The 25,942-nt window shown below is 33.9% G+C and overlaps 1 protein-coding gene across 2 annotated transcripts in view; it reads right to left on the minus strand.

Annotated features, from left to right (window-relative positions):
* Positions 1–655: 655 nt before the first annotated feature.
* The window catches only part of CYLC1 (cylicin 1), a 42,049-nt gene continuing 16,762 nt past the window's right edge, over positions 656–25,942 (minus strand). Inside the window, exons 2-5 of one of the 2 annotated variants that reach the window (XM_037989455.2) lie at positions 16,904–16,944; positions 15,252–15,370; positions 12,197–13,927; positions 656–802 (exon numbers count right to left, since the gene is read on the minus strand). In XM_037989455.2, the coding sequence (XP_037845383.2) occupies positions 770–802; positions 12,197–13,927; positions 15,252–15,370; positions 16,904–16,944 (1,924 nt within the window). In that variant the 3' untranslated portion in view covers positions 656–769. The remainder of the gene's footprint in view (positions 803–12,196; positions 13,928–15,251; positions 15,371–16,903; positions 16,945–25,942) is intronic. The other variant, XM_037989456.2, reaches the window with a different exon arrangement.

The following is a 25,942-nucleotide window of genomic DNA, read 5'->3' on the forward strand; positions in this document are numbered from 1 at the left end:
GCTCAACTCTGAATATAGCATGAGCAAATAGTAATTTATAGCCAAAGAGGAGGGTGCCAGTCAGTGGATGGAAAGTTACTGAGAAGTGACATCGGGGATAAGGGGGGATTCTGGCTATACTGACTTAACAGGATTCCAGGGTGATGAGAAATCACCTGGAAGATGGTGGAGGATAAGAAACCTGATCATATATTGAAGGATCAGTTATTAAGGGTGTAAGACTCTTGCTAAACTGATTTAGCACCTTTTTTGCTAAAACTGATTTTACAAGAGGGAATGCCTAGATAAGCCTAGGAGATGGTTCAGGAGTATGATGAAAGTTTGGCCAAACAATAAATTTTTGTCAGGGGTTAATATCTACGTATAGTTCTCTGTTTCTCTTAAGGGTGTGGAAGATCTACTTCCTCCCTTTCATTCTTTATTTACTTTTATTTTGAATGCTAAGTAAAGGAGAAATTTAATGAAATATGGTAAGAGTTTTGAAGGGGAGTACATTTGAACTCAGACTCAGAAATAGTGTCCAGACTGAAGCTTCAGAACATGAGGGAAAACACTAAATTATTTTGGTCTGAATAATTGAGACATTGATAAATAATAAAAAACATGTCTATAAATCACTTCTGTAAATTATATGCAAAAAAAGCAGCTCTTGATACTCATGGAAGACTTGTTTTTATTTCAATTCCACAGAGGTAGAAATGCTCATTTGAGAGTAGCTGGTGCTTACTGTGGCAAGGCCATTCTGTGAAACCAAGTGCTCAGTTGTTCTTTAAAGCAGCTTATGAATCCATGGTGCTTCAGGCTGAGGAACAAAGTAGAAAAATGCAAATCAAAAAGAAGGCTTTATTTGTCTATTAATCAAGACATCTATGGTGTGTTAAGAATCACATGAAAGCACAGAATGTCATAGTTGAAAGGGAACTTGGATATAATTTTTATTATTTCTTATTAAAAATGCAGATCCCTGGTCTCCACCCCAGACCTACCAAGTCAAAATCTCTGAAGATATAGTCTAGCACTATGCACATTCAACGAGCTCCCTGAACAATCTTAATGGACATTGAAGGGTGAGAAGTACCGAATGGTAGTCCAATCATCAATGTTTGTACAAGAGCCAAGGCCCCTCAATGTTACACCATTAGTCTAAACTTTCACAACTACATTAATGGATTAGAACTTTTAAAAATAAAAATACAATGTACAAAATGAAAATACATTTAAAATATCTTGTAGTCACCCCAAATTCCACCCACTAACACAATTATTTTTGAATTTGCATTTTAACGCATACTCTTTATCCACAAACATGAAGATTTCTGTTTAGTTGCAATCCTGTAGTATTTTTTCTTGTTTATTTCTCTTAGCCTTATAGTATAAACCTTTCCCTCTAGTTTCCTAGCCTCCATCATTATTATTTCAATGAATGCATACTAATCTGTTTCAGATCTTACTAACCCCCCTCTAGTTTTATACATTATACAAATATATACATTAATTTATAAGTATACATAATTTTATACATTATACATATATACCAAAGATTTTCTCTTATAGACAGTATTGCAATCATGTTCTTTATGCATGGAATTTGTTTTTTCTTTTTATTTTCTTCTGAAAATTTTTTATTATATTTATAGGAGTGGGATTGTTGAGTCAAATGTTATTTTATCATTTATGACTCTTCCTACATATTCCCATATAGGCCCAGGGAAAGGTCAAGTTGGTTTATATTGGTCCCCTTCTGAAGTCAGCAGTGAATAAATGTACTGCTGTCACTGAAGCTTCAGCAGTTGTAAGATATATCTTACATATACAATACATATAAAAATTGTATTTTATGTATTGATATAGTTTATATACATAAGATTTATATATATATATAGTCACATTACTAGGTGCAAAATGATATCTTGGGGTTGCTCTGATTACTAACCATGGTCAATATTTTTTCATGATTTTGCCTTTATATTTATTTACTCCTGTATAAATTATCTATTTCTATTTCTTGATTTTTTTTATTATACAGATCTTGTTTTCACTCTCAGAAATATGTCTTTTCAAAGCACTCTTGATTCACAGTTCAGTCATTTTTTCTGTATCATTATGAATCCCAAACAATTGAAAGAAAATGTTGGCTTGTTTTATCCTTAAATATATGTGGAATAACTTCTGTGTATTACGATTTCGGAAAGGCACTAGAAATGTCACATTCTAGAGCATTTCACATCACCCCAAATTCAAACATTAAAAATTCATTCATTTAGATTTTGAGTTCAAGATCTTTAGAAGCCTTGATTAAACCATAGTTATTATGGAAAGAGTAACCAAAATTAAACTTAACGCCTTAGTGAGGAATCAGATTGATAGCTCAGAGAATGGTAGTGGGTGGTAGAATTTTTTTCCATATAGGAAAGAGTTTGAGTAACGTCTAGAAAATAAGACATTTTCTATGAAAGACAGAGTTTGGGATTAGAATTCATTATTGACAGTTTGAGGTCAACAAGAAAACACCAAATCTCACAGTTGGTGATGAAAGAGTTTCTATGCTTGTCCACAGCAAAGTAGCAACACAGTAACACAGTCAAAAAATAGGAAAAAAATTATTTGCAAAGTGCATACAATTTAAAAACGCATCAAAAGGTTATCATATCATAGGACAAACTAGAACTTCCTCCCACCTATTTTATAATTTAGTGTTTGTTTTTTATTTTATTTTATTTTTTATTTCTGTATGTTATTGGGGAGCAGGTGATGTTTGGTTACATGAGTAAGTTTTTTAGTGGTTATTTGTGAGACTATAAACATTCCAGAAGACAACATTGGAAATACCCTTCTAGACATTGGGCTTAGGCAAGGATTTCATGAACAAGATCCCAAAAGCAAATGAAATAAAAACAAAGACAAATAGCTGGGACTTAATTAAACTACAGAGCTTTTGCATGACAAAAGGAACAGTTAGCAGAGTAAACAAACGATCCACAGAGTGGGAAAGATTCTTGATAATCTATATATCTGACAAAGGAACAATATCCAGAATCTACAACAAATTCAAACAAATCAACAAGGAAAAAAACAAACAGTCTCATTAAAAAGTGGGCTAAGAACATGAATAATATTTCTCTAAAAAAAAACTTGTTGTGAAGAGGCATCACAATATTTTCTGTTGCTTTTATTTCCCTTAGCCTGCCATCATGCTTATCATGCCACTTGCCAACTCTTTCTCCCACCATCCACTTTGACTGGCTTCTTGGCTGTAAACTCTTTTCTCCTTCAGTTAGTTTCATCCTTAGGCATCATGCTGTAATATTGCATCTCATAATATAATTTCACAGCCTGGTTCTGCTTTTAACTAGTTGCTAATTTTTGAATATAAACTTCTCCATTGTCTCTGTCAAAATCTTGCTTATCTTTTATAATCAAGCTGAAATATTACTTCACCTTTGTGGTATGAAAAATTTATGAACCGAACATACTTAAATTTGATATTATCTAGCTCCAACTGTGTTCATACAACTGCCGAGAAATTCTTTCATTCATTTTTTGGTAGTCCTCTAACAAATGCCACACTCACTTTTTCAACAAATATTGAATGCCCACTTTCTTGGGAACTTCAAATACATTAGTAAACAAATTAAAGAGTTTTATCATCATGCAGTTTACTTTTTAGGAGAAGATAGATACAATGTACAATCATAATAATAACTGAGCGAATTACATAGATGAGAAAGTAATGTAAATCTTCTTGGTTTTGTATAATATTTTGAGTGTTCCTATTTTCAGAGAAGGCTACTTTCTTTAGAGAGGACAACTAAAACAAAAGCTGCTAGAATTTTTATTCCCTAGGTGAAAATTTTAACTTCTTTGAAAGTAACAGGCAAGCATTTTTATATCTTCATTGATTTTAACAGTGCCTGACACAGAATATTTGCTCAAGGAATATTTATTGATAGATGAAACATAGAAATAAAGATAGATAATTCTCCTAAATATGATAAAATTCCAAACATAAACTCTCAACTTATTACCAAACTTTTAAGTTAATCAGTCAACAAATTAGTTGTTAATCATCTTCTACATGCAGAACAATATTCTAAGTGTTACAGTGGTTAGAAAGAATTAGAACACACTAGTAATATCAACCCAACAAATAGAGAGCAAAGTAAGTGTTACAGCGTTTTGAGGGAAAACTGAGCTTTGAAGAAGACAACTGGAGAAGAAGGAGAAACCCATTGCAAGAAAAAAGAGGAGTAATATAAATGAAGGCATAAGGCAGTAATAGTAGTAATAAAGTCTTACATTTGTATAATGATTTGCCATTTATAAAACCCTTTCACACCATTTTTTAGTATTTGAATCTAAGAACAATTTGTTATAATGGGTAGGTTAGGTACTATATTTCTCATTTGCAGATGACTCTACCAGAATAACAGAAAAGGCTCTAATGGTGGATTAAATTTAAATTAATAATGAATTTAAAAATTTTCATTTTTTCTGATCTCATGGAGCTTAGAAATTATTTGAATGTAGGAGATAATAGACAAGAGTTAGGATGAGAAAATAGTCTTGGGATATACAGTTTGAAATGTCTACAAAGAAGTGAAAATTTAAACCATAGTAATAGATTAATGCTTCCAGAGTATATAGAGAAGAGTCGAGGTCTAATAACTGAGTCATAGAAAACAACTTTGAGTTGGATGTAGGAAGAGGAAGAAGTTCAAGAATTGAACATAAAGAAACAGTAGTAGGAGAGGAAAAAGAAAAGTAGGAGCAAGAAAGAAAACCACAATAGTAGAAACTCAGGGAAGTTAAGGGAAGGGACATAGATTTTACAAAGGCAAGAGATCACAAGTTAATGTAGGTACAGACAAGACTGTAATATTCAGTGAGAGGTCATTGCAGGGAACTATTAAAAGAGCACTTTTTTAAAAAGAACTAAAGAAAAGGTACAGAAATGAAGAACTGAAAAGTAAGGAAAAAGAGTAGGAAAAAGGCTACAAATATAATATTTAATGTTACAAAGGTAATTGGCAAATATATTAAAAACCAAATATAGGACCCAATTAGAAAGAGAGAATAAGAGAGGATGATGTTCACAACCTATATCTTTATCTGTTGTGGGAGAAAACCAAAGGAAAATGTGTAAAATTGAGAAGTAGTCACATAAATATATTATTCAGAGATATGGAAATAACCAGCCAAGGAAATAAAAACAGAAACATATTAGTAGGCACTTATGTCTTTCTGTCTATCTGGGACATTCAGTTACACTGGTACTTGACTGTCACTTTATCAAATACAGTGAGATTGCTTCAAATTAAAACAATGCCAGTATTCTTTTTAATAGATAAAATCAGGTGGCCGGGCGAGGTGGCTGACACCTGTAATCCCAGCACTTTGGGAGGCCGAGGTGGTCGGATCACAAAGTCAGGAGATTGAAACCATCCTGGCTAACACGGAGAAATCCCATCTCTACTAAAAATACAAAAAAATTAGCTGCGCGTGGTGGCGGGCACCTATAGTCCCAGCTACACCGGAGGCCGAGGCAGGAAAATCGCTTGAACCCGGAAAGTGGAGGTTGCAGTGAGCCGAGATCGCGCGAGACTCCATCTCAAAAAAAAAAAAAAAAAAAAAAAATCAGGTAATAACAGTTTCATAAAGAAATGACCTCCCCAGTCATGATTATATATTGTGCAAAGATATCTAACATGTTTCAAAAACCTTTAGAAATCATTGGTAGCCAATTATTCATGAATCTTTCTAAGAATAATTTCTTGTGGTAATAATTTCCATTCAATGTTACCATTATATTTTTGTGCTCTAGTGTGTCAGTCACTTCTACTATCTGGTTAGCCTCATATCCTATCCGTAGTCCATCAGTGTTACGGGCAGACATATGACCTATATCTTTCAGGCAGGTACAACTAAGAAATGCCAAATTCGTCCCACTATGCTAGCCATACAATTTGAAATTACAGCTCATCTAGTTCAATTTTTCATTTTAGAGATGAGAAATCAGGCCCAGAATAAAAGAGGGATTTACTTGCTTTATTTTATTATGAAGCAACATGTATCCCAGAAAAAAAATAAAAAGCATAAAGTGAACCAAGTTCGACAGTTCTTATGCGTTTTGCTTCAATTTGCGTTTTGACTGATTTCACCTGAAATAACTACTTCCTTGAAGTGCTTTCCAGTTTAATACAAAACAACAACAACAACAACAACAACACCCACTTTCCTTGAATAAGAACAATGAATCAACTTGCAGCCTCCTTAGTTTGGGTTTTCTGATTATTTAGTCTGTCTTCTTTTGACTCCTAATTAACTATAGAAACTGAAAGATAAGCTTTTTAATCAATTGCCAAGTATTGAGCATAATATCATGTAACCTCTGCATGCTCAGAAAATGATAATTCCTCCTGGAAAATGAAATATGCTATCAATTAATTAATTTTATTGAGGAGAGAGTGGCAGTTAAAAATATTGATTGGTTGATTTGTTGAATTAAACATGTTCTAATACATTGGTTTCTTTTACATTGTGCTCATATAACCTGGATGAAATTAAAAGCCACATGCATTGTTATTTGAGGGATGTTGATAGGAGTGGTGCTCCCTGAATATGCATAATAAAATAGCAGATAAGATACTGAACACATTACATGTTTCATTGTCCTATAGGTAAGGTCTTATTAATATCCCATTTTATACTTGAGAAAAAAATAATATTCCAAGTGATTAAGAAAGATACTTTTGGGGAAAAGTATCCTGCTAGTAAGTGATAGAGCAAGGATTTAAATCCAAACTGTTTGACTCCAAAGCTGTATGCAGTAGCCACTAGATTATACAACCTGCATGGGACTTTCGATTTTTCAAATAATGTATTTAATTCTTTTGGGAAAGACATTAGGACATCTCCTTTGTTAACTCATTTCAGTACAATAAAACCTTGATTGTCACAATGCTCAATTTGGACACTGATGACAGTTTATTATTTACTAAGGACTAGTTTTTGTTTGTTTTAGTCCCTGTTAAAAACTACTCTGTGGAGAAGATAATTTTCCCTAATACAGACAGCCAAGAAACAACCAAAGAAATTATAGATGTATTTGACTATGTAAAAATTTAGCATTTGTGCACAGCAAAATACACTGCAAAATAATTACTAGACATGAAAGTTAGGGAAAATACAACAAGGAAGACAGATGAAGGAGTAATACCTATAATATGCAGAGATACTTTAATAAATGCAGGAAACATAAATAACCCATGTGAAAAATGGACAAAGAATACAAAGAAATAATTCTCAAAAGATCAAACTTATGGTACGATAAACATTCAAAAGATATTTAAACTAACTAACATTCAGGATAATCCAAATTAAAGTACCAAGGAGATATCATTATACATCCATTAAAATGGCAAAAGTTAGGAGGAGCTGTAACAACTATTGCTGACCAAGATGCAAAGAAGTATGTATTATTTCTTTATTTTTAAATAAAACAATAAGAAAACCTCACTTCCTCCTCTCCCAGCTGCCAGACACTTTCTCTCCTGCTCCCAGATGCCACCACTGTGTGTGTGTGTTTGTGTGTGTGTGTATGTGTCTGTGTGTGTTTGTTTGTGTGTGTGTATGTGTCTGTGTGTGTTTGAATGTTTGATATGGTAAAGTGAACCTTAGAGAGAAGTATGGAATGAAACATAGTAAGTTGTTGGTAAGTGGTACCTAGAAAGGAGAAAAAAGTGAGGGGTGAAAGTGGGAATGAGTAGAGAGATAAGCAAAAATAAAAAACTTAAAAGATGGACAGAAAACAAAATCAGAATGTGTGGAATTGACAGATAAAATTCTGTGTGTGTTTTCATAAGCAAGTTGGAAATAAGAACAATAACATTAGATGTATGTCTAATGACTTATATGGATGACCATGGTATTGTCAAGTGAGAAAATAAGTTGTACTTTACTACATGTGCATGATTGTATTTTGGTCAAAACAAATTACGTAATTGTCTCTCTCTCTCTCTCTCTCCCTCCTTACATTTGCTTATACAAGGAAATGGTGTAAGAGAGAAAAATGGATCCCAGGCTGCTAACATTGTTCACCTTAAGAAGATGAGAAAGTAGGGAGATATGGCATCAGAAAGTGGACATAAGGATCTAAATGATTAGCTTTTCTTTACATATTTTATATTGTTTCTGTTTTTGTATTTGTATTTTTGTTAAAGATTATATATACACATACAGAATGGAAATCAAAACACCCTAAACATAACACCCTACTTTTCTACCTTTGCAGCTGGAATATAAAGAATTCTTCACTTATGTTTGAGAATATTGCTAAGATTTATAAACATAATATAAAATGTAAATAATCTTAATCCAGGAGTGTAAACAGTGCTGACCCTGAAACACAGCACTACTTATGTGGTTCTTATGTGCTTATGTGCTGCTGTGAGAATCACTAGGACTCCAGGAGAGGAGAAAAGGAGAAAAGCCATCATTCTTCAAGCCCATATTAGAAAACAAACAAACAAACAAAGGAGAAAACTCCATAAGATTCAGTAACAAAGTTTGTTCATAAGTTCCCCATACACAATTGAGCAGGATACATAGGTATTCTCTTCCAGACATCCAATTAGAATGTAAAGTGCATTTTTGTGACTCCCCCAACTTAAAAAACTACTTGTTTTAATGACATATCTAGAGCAAAAATGCTTGGAAAAAGGGATATCCGAATCTCGACTACTGTGATATGTAGCTCTTTAGAGGGACTAAATTCTCAACCAACTAAATATAACATAGGTGCTGTTTTTGAATCTGTGTGTGTGTGTGTATATATATATATAGTATTATAATAATTATAATTATTATATATATTATATTTACATATATACCAAATATATATTATATATCAGAATTCAGGTTCTATGCAGGCTATATGAAAAAACAGGCAAGATTCACTGCCTGCATAGAACCTGAATTCTGATGACCAATATAATTAACAAACAAAAGAATAAAATATAATTTTATATAAAGATAAATTCAATGAAGCCAAATAATATATGACGCAGTGTTTGGAGGGTGACTGGATAGTGGTGGAGGAGAGGGTAACATAAAGTAATGTAGTCAGGGAAGGCTTCTCTAAAGAGAACACTTAAGCTGAAAAATTAAATAATGAAAAAGAATAGACATGCAAAGATCTGTGGGAGGAACATTCCAATCAATGGAAACAGCACATGAAAAGGCTTAGCAAGAAAACAATCTTGGTGTTTATAAGAAACAAAAAGAATTCCAGTTTGGTTAGATGACAAGAGAAAAAACAAAAAGTGCTACATGATTATGGAGAAAAATGGGTAGGGGCTAAAGATTGTAGACACTGAAAGCTAGAGTAAGAAATTTTATTCTGCCAGACATGGTGGCTTACACCTACAATCTCAGCACTTTGGGAAGACAAGGCTGGAAGATTGCTTGAGCACAGGAGTTCAAGACCAACCTGGGCAACATAATCAGTTAATGGATAGCTAGATGCTAATGATGGTGATGATTGGAGCAATGAAGGTGGTAGTAATGGAGATAAGGAAAGTGGACTCATTCAGGATATATTTTGGAGGTAGAGTAAACAAGTCTTGCTGATTGATTACCTGTGGAGAGTGAGAAAAAGAAGTGAGAAAGATATTATGTCCAGGCTTAAAAAATCAACTGGCTGGATGATGGTGCCATCTGATAAGATGAAAAAGGCTAAGGGAGGAATAGAACTTAGTGTGGGGTTAAAAGTATTATTTAAACATTTTCAGTTTGAGATGCCCAGTAGATACTATAGTGGAGATTTCAAGTAAGTGGCTGGAGAGATTTTGGAGCTCAATGGGAAGGTCATAACTGGAGATATTAATTTTGTAATCATCAATACATAGATAATATTTAAAACCATTCAACACTATAAACTCACAAAGGGAGTATTGTAAATAGAGAGTGTCCAGAACAAAGAAAGGATCATTCCAATTTTTAATAATGAGGCAGAGAAGGATACAATAAAGGTGGTTAAAAGCTACCACATGTAGAAATAAAAACAGGAGAGCACAGAGTCATAGAAGTGAAGTAATGCAAGTATTTCCAGACAGAGAGGTTAGTTTAAATGCTGTTGAATTAGGAAAAAACCTGAAGAGGGAGGAAAAGCCTGTAGACATGGCCACAAGAAGGTATTTGGTAATCTTTAAAGGAAAAGTTTCAGTGGAGTAGTAGAGATAGAAAAGCCTAACTGAATGGTGAGAATGCATATGGAAGTTTATTAAAGAGACTTGGCATGAATTGTACAAGCCTAGAACATATCCTGAAAGATGTTTTTTAAAATTAAAATTAATCCTTGTACTCAATTTTTTTCTTATATGTTACTTACTTTTCCTAAAAACTGCCTGTGGAAAAGAGCCTAGCTATTTGAGAGTCTTTCTTCTTATTTATCTTAAAAATTATTCCCCAGTGTACTTTTATTTCTTGTAAGTAATGTCACACTAGCGGCTAGCCATTCATTAACTCAATCTGGTAGAGAGAGAAGATATCACCTAGAGCAAGGGGGTCATTAATCAACTCTGAGTCTCAAAGCAGAGTTTTGGGGTCTTCTAGGAGAAAGCTAGACTTGAAACCCAGGCTTTCTGAGAGTGATACAAGGTGTTTTTATCTTCCAAAAAATATTAATATATAAGGAGTAAATTGATGTATGTATGTAAAGTTTTATTATAAACCAAAGATAGAAAATATTTGGAATATAAGATAAAATAGATCTCTCTGAGCCTAAAAGAGGAAATATAAATTTCCTGAGTTAGAAGAACAAGAAGGTGACAAGGAGGAGAAATGAGAAGAAACGCAGGAGGAAATTAATGAAAATGAGAAGCTTAGGGTCAAGAACTAGCCATATCTACAGATGCCCTGAGTTTAACAGGTCAGAGGGCAGCAGCCCTACCATGCTTAGAATAAACAATGAATACCATGCAAGCATAAGAAACAAAGGTTGATGCCCAGAAATCATGTAAATTAGTTACTCCCAACCAAAAATTGTAGAGACAGAAAGGGAGGAAACATGTGGAATAGGGACTTGATATGGTTTGGCTGTGTCTCCACCCAAATCTCATCTTGAATTGTAACCTCCACAATTCACACATGTTGTGGGAGGAGCCCAGTGGAAAGTGATTGAATTATGGAGGTGGGTCTTTCCTATACTGTTCTTGTGATAGTGAAGATTCTCAAAAGATCTGATGGTTTTAAAAACATGAGCTTCTCTGCACAAGCTCTCTTTGCCTGCTGTCATCCAAGTAAGATGTGACTTGCTCCTCCGTGCCTTCTGCCATGATTGTGAGGCCTCCCCAGACACATGGAACTGTGAGTCCAATTAAACCTTTTTCTTTTGTAAATTGCTCAGTCTCAGGTATATCTTTATCAGCAGTGTGAGCACTAATCCAGAACTCCTCTGTCTAATGTAAGATGTCTATTTAAACTTTCCCTTACAATCAGACTATTCGGGGAAGGGATTGAAGGGAAAGTCTCCTGGATGAGAGAAGTATTAGCTTTAAGTTGGCAGAGTATTTACCTCCAAATAGACAAAGTTAACATGAGACTTATAAATTAGAGAAGATAAATTTATTTCTGAAAAGTTAACTTTTGTTTCCTGATATCAGTAATAACGAGGGCTCATAAAAACTGCACTTGAGATATGGATTAAATAATTTATTTTTTTTTTTTGCACAGGTGAATCTTGGCATGTATTCTACCTGCTACGTATGCATTTTGGTTAATCTAGCTTTTACTGTATTCATCAACTTCTCAGGAAATGTCTTTATATCTCGCTTAAATCTGCCCCTGTAGAAGTTTTAGTCAATTTTCATTTTTGTTCTTTTCCAAGCATAAAACTTAACCACTTTCTTTTTTTTGCAAAATGACCTTTTTTATACATAACTTCACATGTTTTCTTAAATCACAAGTCATTTCTCTCTTCTCTAGTCAAAATAATTTCTATTCTCTTAAATTTATAACTTTTTTGCGATATTCTGCATCCTTGTGAGGTACTCTTTATTTTTCTTACCTTTGAGTTAAAAAGTTGTCAATATTCTAGTAAAAGATAACTATTATTTGGAGAAAACAGAAATTCAGACTTTAAAAATGTCTTTCATTTTATATCCATTTTAGCCTAAAAATAAAACAATAGTAAACTTACCAAAGGAGCATATCTTGGTTTTGGAGGTGGAGGAGGCATCTTGCACCGACAAAGACGTTTGACTTTTGGTGATGGTAGAGAAGGCTCACAAGCAGGGAGTGGTGGTCTTTCTCTTGATGGAGGAACTCTACCTATACTTGCCTTTTCCCCTTTTTCCTTGAATGTAGTCTTTTTGGATGACATTCTGAATCCTCTCCTTAATTCCAGTCCTTCCAGCTTTGAATTTGCAGATATGCCATACAATTCATCAATTTTCTTCTTAGCCCCAGGTTTATATAGTGCCTCTTCAGATTCAGTATCTGAACTTTTGATTTGTGTAGATGTTTTAAAGCCTGTCTTGGAAGATTCATCAAATTCAGCATCAGAAGATTCTGTGTCCTTCCTTGCATCCTTCTTGACATCTTTCTTTGAACCTTTCCTTTCCTTCTTTGAGTCTTTCTTTTCTTTCTTTAACTCCAAATCAGATTCAGTTTCAGTAGATTCCGCATTTTTCTTTGCATCCTTCTTTCTGTCATCTTTCTTTGAATCTTTTCTCCCCTTCTTTTCATCCTTTTTACCCTTTTTTGAATCTCTTTTTGGTTCAGAGTCAGCATCAGTAGATTCTTCATCACTCTTGACAGACTTTTTATTATCTGTCTTTGAACCTTTTTTATCCTTTTTTTCATCTTTCTGACTTTTCTTAGACTCCAATTCAGATTCAGAATCAGTAGAGACTGTACTTTTCTTCGCATCCTTTTTCTTGTCATCTTTCTTTGAAGCCTTCTTCGACTTTCTTGAATCTTCGTTTGCATCCTTTGAGTCTCCTGATTCAGTATCAGTAGACTCTGGGTAATTCTTTGTGTCCTTTTTCTTGTCATCTTTCTTTAAATTTTTCTTATCCTTCTTTGTATCTTTCCTTGCATCCTTTGAGTCTCCAGATTCAGCATCAGTAGACTCTGTGTCCTTCTTTACATCCTTTTTCTTGTCATCTTTCTTGGCATTTTTCTTTTCTTTCTTTGAATCTTTCTTAGCATCCTTTGAGTCTTCAGATTCAGCATCAGAGCTTTTCTTTGCACTCTTTTTTGTGTCCTTCTTTGCAGGCTTCTTTGAATTATTCTGTGAATAATTCCTTAAGCATGTATCAAAATTTATGAATTCATAATCAGACTCTCTCACTAACATGAGGAAATCAGCATTTAAACTATTTTCTGAGCAAATCTCTGATATGGCATCATTACTAGTCCTTGACCTCTTCAAATCTTTCTTTGGATTGTTCTTTGTATACATGAATTTAGTGATCGTCTTCTTGGAATTCTTTGAATCTTTCTTATCTTTTTGTGAATAATTTTTTGAGACTGTCTTAGAATTTTGGGATTCTGGATTTGTTTCTGAATTGGGTTTTGACTTCTTAGATGGTTCATTTTCATGTGATGATTTTAAGGGAGTTTTATCTGCCTTGTTTTGTCTTTTAGTTTTCTCATCTTCTGCTGTTTGCTTGGATTCTGGATTTGTTGCATATGAGCCTCCTTTTTTCTTGGAATCTTTCTTCAAAGGTGCTCCTCTTTTATCATGTTTGGAGTTCTTATATTCTGCTTTTTTAAGATGGGTTTTGGAAATATAAAGATGTCTGAATGGAGTCTGTTCCCTGGCAGCTGTGTAAATAGGTGGTCGTTGCAAAATTTTTCTTAAAGAATGCCTTATCCATACATGAGCTGGTTTCTGGCCTTCCTCTAGTTTTCTTTGGTCATGCCTCTGAAAAGACTGGTTAGAATAATAATACACATTTGTGAATGAGTTATATCTTTCTATATTGAAACATAAAAAGTTTATATTTTTACTAACCATCTATTTAAACTTAGGTTTTTTTTTTCTCTCTTTCAAGGTTGTGTATGTGTGTGTGTGTGTGTGTGCGCGCGTGTGTGTGAAAGAGAGAGACAGAAAGAGAGAGATAACTCCGCTTTGGAAATAAAATGACTTTAGTGGGAACTTTATGATTCCATTAATGATTCTTATTGATATTAGAGCAGGCCCATAGTGATCTATGACATTCCAGGACTTGTCCTCAAAAACCAACAGTAGACTTTTGGGAATTCTATATGGGGAGAATCTTTTGGAAAAAACTGAACACTGTCTATTCCCAAGTTAAATCAGAAATAAACTGATCCACTTGAAGTTTGTCATGACAGTTCCTGTAATAGTTGTAAAACCCTAGCTTAATTTCTACTCCTGCTTTTAAAGTGCCTTGTAAAATTGAGATTCTGTGACCCCAACTGCACTGCACAAAAAAAAAGAAACAAAGACATAAACTGAATGAAATAAACAGATGCTTGATTCACATTAACTTGTGCAGCAGTGGTGTAATTTATTTTCAACTCTCACCCAAATATTTGCCAAATCTAGTTAGTTGTCATAAATAACCGTAAAGACTGATTTTAGAATTGCTTCTTATTTTCCCTCAACTGTTCAGTAGAGGTGCCAACAAGCAAATGGTAATATGGAATTAAAAGATAACCTGAAGAGAAGCATGAAAGTTGGATCACTACAGATATAATAAATTACCCTCGAATAAATGCATTGACTGTAACTTCGCTCTGGGAGATGCTTTAAAATTGTTTGATATCATAATAGGTGATCTATACATGCTTGTTTTTCCTTTTGCTAATTGATAGGATTAACTCCACTTTAGAGAAACAGTAGAAAACTTGAATCTCTTAATATCGAGTCTCCTGAATTTCATATTTTGTAAAATAAGGAGACCTTGAAACCTCATCAAGATCAGTTTCTGCTCTAATATATAAATTTTAACTGCTTTTTGCAGTTGGTAAACATGCCTGATAGAACTTGCCAGGTGCAGTATTAGGTTCTCCAGCTTGCTTAGATAATGTCTTTGATGTGGATAATTATGTAGAAATATGAGCTTAATCTAAAGCAGTAGGGGCAGTCTGTTGTACAGAAAATTACAAATTAAAAAAAAATCTTCCAACAGGTAGTAAAAGTCAAGTTACAAAGGTCTTATATTTATATATGCTTTACCAACTTAGATTTTGTTTTTAAAAATGACTTTTTCTATACTTACAGTAACTGTTATTTGTGATTTCAAAGGTCTTGATTTATCATTTGTACCTCTCTGGGGTGGTTTGGGAAATGTCAAAGCAAAGTGTTTTTGATTCCATGATTTTCTGCTTGATTCACTGACTAAATGAGAAAGGATAATAAACAACTTGGAGTTAATGTCAGATGTTCCACAGACCTGAAATATTCTTGAATAAGAAATATATTATTTAAATTAAACTAAGTTATTAATTAAAATATAGATTTTTTTCTCAGAGTTCCTAGTTTATTTGCATAGCAATCAGAGAAAATAAAAACTATTTTTCTTATTTATCATTGAATTTTATTAAAAATGAAATTTGTAATTTTATTTTCTACATTAAACTAATTTTCACAGATACTGAAATCATGATGGTAAAATAATAGAATCAGACAGTAGGAATAGAAAATAGAGATTTACTGTTTCCTTGAAAATATCTACATCATCTCCTCTGTCCTGGCTTTTTTTTCTTTATGTCACTTTAGTTAGATTGCAGACAATAAAACTTCTTCTATAGTCTTCATAATAACTAGCACGATGTTGACAACAGTCAGTAAAAGTCTTGATTGGTTACATCTGAGTGTTTCTTTTAGCACGTCTTTGACCTCAATGGCATCCCAAACTGCAGGAATTAGGGCCCTAGGTGGAAATACTGCATTCCATTCTGGAGATTCTATTTAAAGAAGGACATACATACTTGAGGACAACCAGAATAGTGTGATCAGGAAGATCAAACTATCTGAAAACTATGTCAAAAGTGGAACTGGTAACGAAACTCAACATAGCTCTCTTGGGGACGGAGAGACTAATCAGAGATATGGTTACTATATTTAGAGTTTTAAAGAGCTGCTATATTGGTGAAAAGTCGTCATAGTAATAATAGCATAACTGCAACCACTAACACTCGTGTAGTGTTTACTATGTGCCAGACTGTGTTCTAAGCATTTTAGTAAACTTGTTTAATCTTTAAACAATGCTTTGAATTAGATAATATAATTGTCTCCATTTTACAGATGTGGAAAAATAAAGCACAGAGATGGGGAGAGGTTAAATTAATTGCTCCAAATAGTAAAGCTAGTAAGTAGCAGAGTTGATTTGAACCTAGGTGCTTTGGGCCCAGAGCCCATGCTCTTAATCACAATGTTATAGACTTCTTTTATACGTATCCTGAGGAGTGGGCTAGAACCAATAGGTAATAGTTGTAGCAGTGCAGGCAGATTTCAGCTCAGTATATTAAAGTAAACGTTCCTAAAGTTGCAGCTGTTTAACAAATGGGCTGTTAATTAACTATTTACATCTCTCTGACTATATTTGCCCTCTTTACTGTAATTATGAATTCTAAAAACAAGGGAATCTTACACAAGTAAAGTTGGTTTGTATTATGAAGGAGAGCAAACTAAATAAATCTTTCTTCAAAACCAGTGAGTGCAAATCTACATCAAGGCCAGAAATATACACACATGTATACACCAACTAACATACACATACAAATATCACACATACATGCTTTTATAAAATTTTTACAAAAATTCATAGCAGTTTCTGCTTTATCACATTTACTGGAATACACTAGTCATTAGTTCCTAAAATTATTTTCCAATCTAAGAAAAATTAAACTTCATTAACTAAATTCTTACTTGGAATGGAATTGTCATATGTTCTGATGTTTACTTCTAGTCTATTAAAAGAAGAAAATGCTTTAATTAAATCTGTATTATGGACAATAAATAATACATTTTTAAGTAAACTATCCTTTATTTCTAAGAAACAAAGCCCAATGCTATGTTTAAGCAGTGATTTGGAACTGTCTTATTGCCACTCATTATTATAACAAATTCTTCAATCACAACACTTCAAAAACTTGTATTCATTCTCTTATCTCCATTATTTAACAATGTCTACTTTTAATCCATATTAGTCTCTCTATTCAAAATCAATTGTATTTTTACCAGACACTTAAAAACTTGAAATAAAAATACTAACTTAATTAAGTAATCTGTTACTTAATAACAAATAAGTAAATTGAACGAGTTCAGCCTCAAAATACTCTCTGGTAAAAAATTCTAAGTCAGAATTTTCTTAGTTCACTGAAAAAGTTCTGAAGTAAACTCACATTTTAATGTTTTCACAAATTACATCAAATCACTAATCATGTGTTATGGGGGCACATATAAGTGTTGACCTGGATTTTGAATTGTCTCTCCACACAGGGATAATTGATCCACGATATTCTCCATTTGGAAGGTGCCCATTTGATTTGGTACTAATCAGTATTGTCTACCAAAAATAAAAATGGCATAGTGTGTTTTGAAAGTGTTACTTCCTTATTAGCTAGAATGGTGAATTCAACCATTTCTACAGCTGAGGTTGTGCTTATATAAACGCATGTCCCAGTAAGCTTGTCCAACCCATGGCCCGCAGGCCACATGTGGCCCAGAAGGGGTTTGAATGAAACTCAGCACAAATTTGTAAACTTTCTTAAAACATTATGAGTTTTTTTTTTTTTTTTTTTTTTTTTTTTTTTTTTTTTTTTTGCTATTTGTTTTTTTAGCTGATCAGCTATCATTAGTGTTAGTGTATTATATGTGTGGCCCAAGAGAATTCTTCTTCTAATATGGTCCAGGGAAGCTGAATGATTGCACACCCCTGCCTTAGGGCTTTACTTTTTTGACTTACCTAAATCATCAGATATTAAAACACAAAACAAAAATAAGTCAAAATGATAAAATGTATTTTTTTATTTTATTTATTTTCTTTTTAGTGTTCTATATTTTTATTTACTTATTTTTTCATTATTATACTTTAAGTTCTAGGGTACATGTGCACAATGTGCAGGTTTGTTACATACGTATACATGTGCCATGTTGGTGTGCTGCACCCATCAAGTTGTCAGCACCCATCAACTCGTCATTTACATCAGGTATAACTCCCAATGCCATCCCTTTCCCCTCCCCCCTCCCATAATAGGCCCCAGTGTGTGATGTTCCCCTTCCCATGTCCAAGTGATCTCATTGTTTAGTTCCTACCTATGAGTGAGAACATGCGGTGTTTGGTTTTCTGTTCTTGCGATAGTTTGCTGAGAATGATGGTTTCCAGCTGCATCCATGTCCCTACAAAGGACACGAACTCATCTTTCTTATGGCTGCATAGTATTCCATGGTGTGTATGTGACACATTTTCTTAATCCAGTCTGTCACTGGTGGACATTTGGGTTGATTCCAAGTCTTTGCTATTGTGAATAGTGTCACAATAAACATATGTGTGCATGTGTCTTTATAGCAGCATGATTTATAATCCTTAACGCTGGGTCATATGGTATTTCTAGTTCTAGATCCTTGAGGAATCACCACATTGTTTTCCACAGTGGTTGAACTAGTTTACAATCCCACCAACAGTGTAAAAGTGTTCCTATTTTTCCACATCCTCTCCAGCACCTGTTGTTTCCTGACTTTTTAATGATTGCCATTCTAACTGGTGTGAGATGGTATCTCATTGTGGTTTTGATTTGCATTTCTCTGATGGTCAGTGATGATGAGCATTTTTTCATGTGTCTGTTGGCTGTATGAATGTCTTCTGTTGAGAAATGTCTGTTCATATCCTTTGCGCACTTTTTGATGGGGTTGTTTGTTTTTTTTTGTTGTAAATTTGTTTGAGTTCTTTGTAGGTTCTGGATATTAGCCCTTTGTCGATAAAATGTATTTATATATGATGCAAATCTATTTTCATTTTCTAAAGTAAAGCTCTAGTGCCCAGCACAAAACCTGACACACACTCATCATTAAATAACAACTGACATACTTATTTAGAAAGAACTTTGGAGACACTGAGCAATAAAATATCTAGTCCAGTAATTCGTAACTGGAGGTAAACATCAAAATTAATTCAGAAGTTTTAAAAACATAAACACATCTGAGAACTGCTCTCACAACCATGAATCAAAATTTCTGGGTTGAGTCAATAAAGTCTGTATTTAAAACTGTCTTAGATGATTTTGATACTCAGCTCTGTTTAAGAACTACTGCTCTGAATTGTTTTGAAAAAGAAAACTTTATAGATTTCTGAAATAGTTCAAGTTTGTGCTTTTGGTTTTTCCAAAGGTAACTGATCAATGACCCCCTATTTGTCTGTAGTGAAACCCCTTCATTCAATAGAGTAGCTAGAAGATGTTACGACATGTATCCCTAGAAATTTAGCAGTTTAGTAGTCGGCCATGCTGACTTGATCACTGCTTTTATACTCTAAGAAAAAGACTATACCTGCATTGATTTTTACTTTCTTCCCACAGTCTAAAGTAGCATTTTCTAAACTTCATTTTTCAAACATTTTATTAGTAAACAATTTTAAACACATCAACTTAATATGTGTGTGAATAGTTCATAGTCTATTGTAATGGTATATATTATAAATTATTTATTATATATTATATATTAAAATAAGACATTTCAAAATATGAAGTGAAACATGTAAATTCAAGTTTTAATATATTATTTCTACACTTCAGTTGTCTTGCACATACATCTCACTTGGGATATCACTAGAAAAGGCAACAAACAACCAGTGAGAAAAGGGATAATTTAGCCAAATATTATGAAATGCCTGCTTTATATAGAAAATATTTGTCTCAAATTATTGGAAATTGAAACATAGTTAAACTTCTGAGCAGTTTTCTTCATTTTCTAAGTGTAATCTTAGTTATTATTTGTTTTATAAGTGGATGTGTACATGCTCCTTATATATGTAGGTGATGGTAACCTATCTCTTGATATAAAGGAGAAAATTAGTGATATAAGCCAACAGTGTAACTACATAGTTAAAGTTATAAAAGAAAATAACTCCCAACTCAAGATTTTCAGCACAAATATCCTTTAAAAATTAAGATAAAATAAACACATGTTTGTTTGTTTGTTTACTTTCATCTTAGGTTCATGGGTACACACACAGGTTTGCTACACAGGTAAACTCGTGTCACAGGGGTATGCTATACAGATTATTTTATCACCCAGATACTAAGTGTAGTACCCAATAGTTATTTTTTTTTTAATCCTCTCTCTCTTCCCACCCTCCACACGCTAATAGGCCCCAGAGTCTTTGATCCCCTCTGTTTTCATGTTATCATTTAGTTCCCATTTATAAGAGATAACATGCAGTATTTGGTTTTCTGTTTCTTTGTTAGTTTGCTAAGGATAATGGCCTGCAGCTCCATTCGTGTTCCCACAAAAGACATGATCTGATTCCATTTTTATGGTTGCGTAGTATTCCATGCTGTATATGTACAATATTTTCTTTATGCAGTCTACCATTGATGGACATCTAGATTGATTCCATGTTTTTGCCAATGTGAATAGTGCTGCACATGTATTTGTGATAGAATGATTTATATTCCTGTGATAGAATGATTTATATATCCAGTAATGGGTATAAAACCATTGCTGGGTTGAATGCTAGTTCTGTTTTTAGCTTTTTAAGGAATTGCCACACTGCTTTCCACAATGGTTGAAGTAATTTACACTCCCACCAACAGTGTATATAACCTTTTCCTTTTCTTCACAACCTCATCAGCATCTGTTATTTTTTGGCTTTTTAATAATAGCCATTCTCACCAGTGTGAGATGGTATCTTACTTTGATTTTGGTTTGCCTTTCTCTAATGATCAATGATGTTGAGTTTTTCATATGCTTGTTGGCCGTCTGTATGTCTTCTTTTAAGAACTGTCTGTTTATGTCCTTTGCCCAATTTTAAATGGGGTTATTAGTTTTTTTTTCTTGTACATTTGTTGAAGTTCCTTTTAGATGCCGCATATTAGACTTTTGTCCATACATTGCAAACATTTTCTCCTATTCTTAAGGTTGTCTGTTTACCCTGTTGGTAGTCTATTTTGCTATGCAGAAGCTATTTAGTTTAATTATTACAAAAGTAATTGTGATTTTTGTCATTACTTTAAAGGGCAAAAACCACAATTACTTCTGCACCAACCTAATAGTTCTCATTCATCAGTTTTTGCTTTTGTTGTGATTGCTTTTGGCGTGTTTGTCATGAAATCTTTGCCAGTTACTAAAACCAAAATGATATCGCCTAGGTTGCATTTCAGGGTTTTTATAATTTTGAGTTTCACATTGAAAGCTTTAATTCATCTTGAGTTGATTTTTTATATGGTGTAAGAAAGAGGTGTAGTTCCAATTTTCTGTATATGTCTAGTCAGTTATCTCAGAACTATTTATTGAATAGGGCGTCCTTTCTCAATTGCTGGTTTTTGTTAGCTTTACGGAAGCTCAGATGGTTGCATGTGTGTGGCCTTATTGCTGAACTCTCTATCTGTTCCATATATCTGTGTATCTGTTTTGTATTAGTACCATACTGTTTTGTATTTTGGTTACTGTAGTCCTGTAGTATAGTTTAAAGTTGGCTAACATTATGTCTCCAGCTTTGGGTTTGTGTGTGTGGGTGTGTGTGTATGTGTATGCACGTGCATGTGCGCGCACACACACACACGTGTGGGGGGGGGAGCGTTTTTTGTTTGTGTTTTTTGCTTAGGATTGCCTTGGGTATTTGGGCTTTATATTTGGTTTTATATAAAATTTAAATAGTTTTTTTCTGGTTTTATGAAGAATGTCATTGGTAGTTTGATAGAAATAGCATTGAATTTGTAAATTGCTATGGACAGTATGGCTGTTTTAATAATATTGATTCTTCTTATTCATGAGTATAGAGTGTTTTCCACTTGTTTGTGTTATCTCTGATTTCTTTGATCAGTGTTTGTAATTCTCATGGTAGAGCTTTTTAACCTCCCTGATTAGTTGTAGGCCTATGTATTTTATTCTTTTTCTGGCAATTGTGAATTGTATTACTTTTCTGATTTGGCTCTTAGCTTGACTGTTATTGGTTGATAGAAATGCTAGTCATTTTTGCATATTGATTTTGTGTCCTGAAATTTTTCTGAAGTTGTTTATCAGCTTAAGGATCTTTTGGGCTGAGACTACAGAGTTTTCTAGGTATAGAATCATGTCAGCTGCAAATAGGAATAGTTTACTTCCTCTATTTCAATTTGTTGCTTTCATTTATTTCTCTTGTCTGATTTCCCTGGCCAGGACATCCAATACTATGTTGAATATGAGCATTGAGAGAAGGAATCCTCGTCTTATGCTGGCTTTCAAAGAGAAAGCTTCCAGCTATTCCCTATTCAGTATGATGTTGGCTATGTGTTTGTCATAGACGACTCTTATTATTTTGAGGTATGTTCCTTCAATACCTAGTTTATTGAGAGCTTTTAACATGAAGGGGTGTTAAATTTTATTGATAGCCTTTTGTTCATCTATTGAGATAATCATGTGGTTTTTGTCTTTAGTTCTGTTTATGTGATGAGTCACATTTGTTAATTTGCATATATTGAACCAACCTTACATACCAGGGATGAAGTCTACTTAATCATGATGGACTAGATTTTTTGACATGCTGCTAGATTTAGTTTGCAAGTTTTTTTTTGTTTTGTTTTGTTTTTTAATGTTTGCATCAATGCTCATCAAGAACATTGGCCTGAAGTTTTCTCTTTCTGTTGTGTCTCTTTCAGGTTTTGGTATCAGGATGATCCTGGCCTTACAGAATGAGTTGAGGAAAAGTCCCTCCTCCTCAATTTTTTTAGAATACTTTCAGTAGGAATGGTTCCAGCTATTCTTTGTATATCTGGTCAAATATGGCTGTGAATACATCGGGTCCTGAGCTTTTATGTTTTTGTTTTTGTTTTTGTTTTTTTGGTTGATAGGCTATTTATTACAGACTCAATTTCAGAACTTGTTATTGGACTGTTATAGGAATCAATATTTTTCTGGTTTAGGTAGTCTTGGGAGGATGTATGTGTCCAGGAATTTATCCATCTCTTTCACGTTTTCTAGTTTGTATGCATAGAGGTGTTCATACTAGTTTCTGATTTTTACTTTTTTCTCTGTGGAGTTAGTGGTACTATCTCCTTTGTCATTTTAGTTGTGTTTACTTGGATCTCATCTTTTTTCTTCTTTATTAGTCTAGATAGCAGCCTATCTTATTAATTTTTTGAAAAAACTTTTGGATTTATTGATCTTTTCAATGTTTTTTCACGTCTCAGTTTCCTTCAGTTCAGCCATGAGTTTGGCTATTTCTTGTCTTCTGCTAGCTTTGGGTTTTGTTTGCTCTTGCTTCTCCAATTCTTTCACTTGTGATAATAGACTATTAATTTGATACCTTTTTTCACTTGTTTTTGAAATGGAGTCTCACTCTGTTGCCCGGGCTGGAGTGCAGTGGTGCGATCTCGGTTCACGGCAAGTTCCGCCTCCCAGGTTCACGCCATTCTCCTGCCTCAGCCTCCCGAGTAGCTGGGACTACAGGCGCCCACCACCACGCCCAGCTAATTTTTTTGTATTTTTTTTTAGTAGAGACGGGGTTTCACCATGTTAGCCAGGATGAGCCTGATCTCCTGACCTCGTGATCCATCCACCTTGGCCTCCCAAAGTGCTGGGATTACAGGCGTGAGCCACCACGTCCGGCCCTTTTTTCACTTTTTAATGTGGGTGTTTAGTGCTATAAATTTGCCTCATAACATTGCTTTAGCTCTGTCTCTAACATTTATTTATTTCTGTCTTAATTTCGTTATTTACCCAAAATTCATTCAGGAGCATGTAGTTTTATTTCAATGTAATTGCATGGCTTTGAGCTATTTTTCAGTCTTGACGTCTATATTTTATTATGCTGTGGTCTGAGAGTGTTTTTGGTATAATTTTGGTTCTTTTGCATTGCTGAAGATTATTTTATGTCTAATCGTGTGGCCAATTTTACAAAATATGCCATGTTGCAATTAGAAGCATGTATATTCTGTTGTCTTTGGTTGGAGAGTTCCGTTGAGGTCTGTGAGATCCATTAGGTCCAATGCTGACTTCGTGTCCTAAATATCTTTGTTCATTTCCTGACTCAGAGATCTGTCTAATACTGTCAGTGGAGTGTTGAAGTCTTCCTCAATTATATTATGGGAGTCTAAGTCTCTTTGTAGGTCTCTAAAAGGTTGCTTTATGAATCTGAGTACTCCTGTGTTGGGTGTATATATATATATATTCCCATTAAATTACCACTGACATTCTTCACAGAATTTATAAATTATTTTAAGATCCATATGGAACAAAAAAAAATCCGAATAGTCAAGACGATCCTAAGCAAAAAGAACAAAACTGGAGGCATTATGCTACCAGACTATATATGATATTTAGGTCTTCTTGTTGAATGGAACCCCTTACCATTATGTAATGCTCTTTTAAAATGTTTATTTTATTTTAGTTCCAGGATACATGTGCAGGATGTGCAGATTCGTTACACAAGTGAACATGTCCTATGGTGGTTTGCTGTACCTACCAACCCATCAACTAGGTGTTAAGCCCAACATGCACGTGATGCTCTCCTTCCCTCCGCCCCCTCCAGATAGACCCCAGTATGTGTTCTCCCCCTCCCTGTGTGAATGTGTTCTCATTGTTCATCTCCCACTTACAAGTGAGAACAAGCAATGTTTAGTTTTCTGTTCCTGCATTAGTTTGGTGAGAATAATGGCTTCTAGCTCCATCATGTCCTGCAAAGGAAGGACATCATCTCAATTATTTTTATGGCTGCATAGTATTCCATGGTGTATATGTACCACATTGTCTTTATCCAGTCTGTCATTGATGGACATTGATCATGGTGGATAAGCTTTTTGATGTGCTGCTGGATTTGATTTGACAGTCTGTTATTGAGAATTTTTGCAGTGATGTTCCTCAGGGATATTGGCCTTAAGTTTTCTCCTTTTTTCTTTGTTTTCTTTGTTTTCTTTCCTGTTTTTCCTGTCTTTCCTTTCTTTCCTTCCTTCCTTCCTTCCTTCCTTCCTTCCTTCCTTCCTTCCTTCCTTCCTTCCTTCCTTCCTTCCTTTCTTCCTTTCTTTCTTTCTTTCTTTCTTTCTTTCTTTCTTTCTTTCTTTCTTTCTTTCTTTCTTTCTTTCTTTCTTTCTTTCTTTTTCTTTCTTTCTTTTCTTTGTTTCTTTCTTTCTTTCTCTCTCTCCTTCCTTCCTTCCTTCCTTCCTTCCTTCCTTCCTTCCTTCCTTCCTTCCTTCCTTCCTTCCTTCCTTCTTTCTTCTTTCTTTTTTTTCTTTCTCTCCTTCTTTCTTTCTTTTCTTTCTTTCTCTTTTTTTTTGTATCTCTGCCAGGTTTTGGTATCAGGATGATGCTGGTTTCATGAAGTGATTCAGGGAGGACTCCCTCTTTTTCAATTGTTTGTAATACTTTCAGTAGAAATGTTATCGACTCCTCTTTGTACCTCTGGTAGAATTCAGTTGTGAATCCATCTGATCCTGGGGTTTTTTTTTGTTTTGTTTTTGTTTTGTTTTACTGATAGGCTATTTATTACTGCCTCAATTTCAGAAATCATTGTTGGTCTATTCAGGGATTCAATTTCTTTTTTTTTTCAGTATTGGGAGTGTATATGTCCAGGAATTTATCCATTTCTCCTAGATTTTCCAACTCATTTTGCATAGAAGTGTTTAAGTATTCTCTAATAGTCGTTTGTGTTTCTGTGAAGTCAGTGGTGATATGCCCCTTATCATTTCTGATTGTGTCTATTTGATTCTTCTCTATATTCTTCTTTATTAGTCTAGTTAGCAGTTGATCTATTTTATTATATTATTAAAATATCTT

The sequence above is a fragment of the Chlorocebus sabaeus genome, chromosome X, assembly GCF_047675955.1.
Source record: "Chlorocebus sabaeus isolate Y175 chromosome X, mChlSab1.0.hap1, whole genome shotgun sequence".
Lineage (NCBI taxonomy): Eukaryota > Metazoa > Chordata > Mammalia > Primates > Cercopithecidae > Chlorocebus > Chlorocebus sabaeus.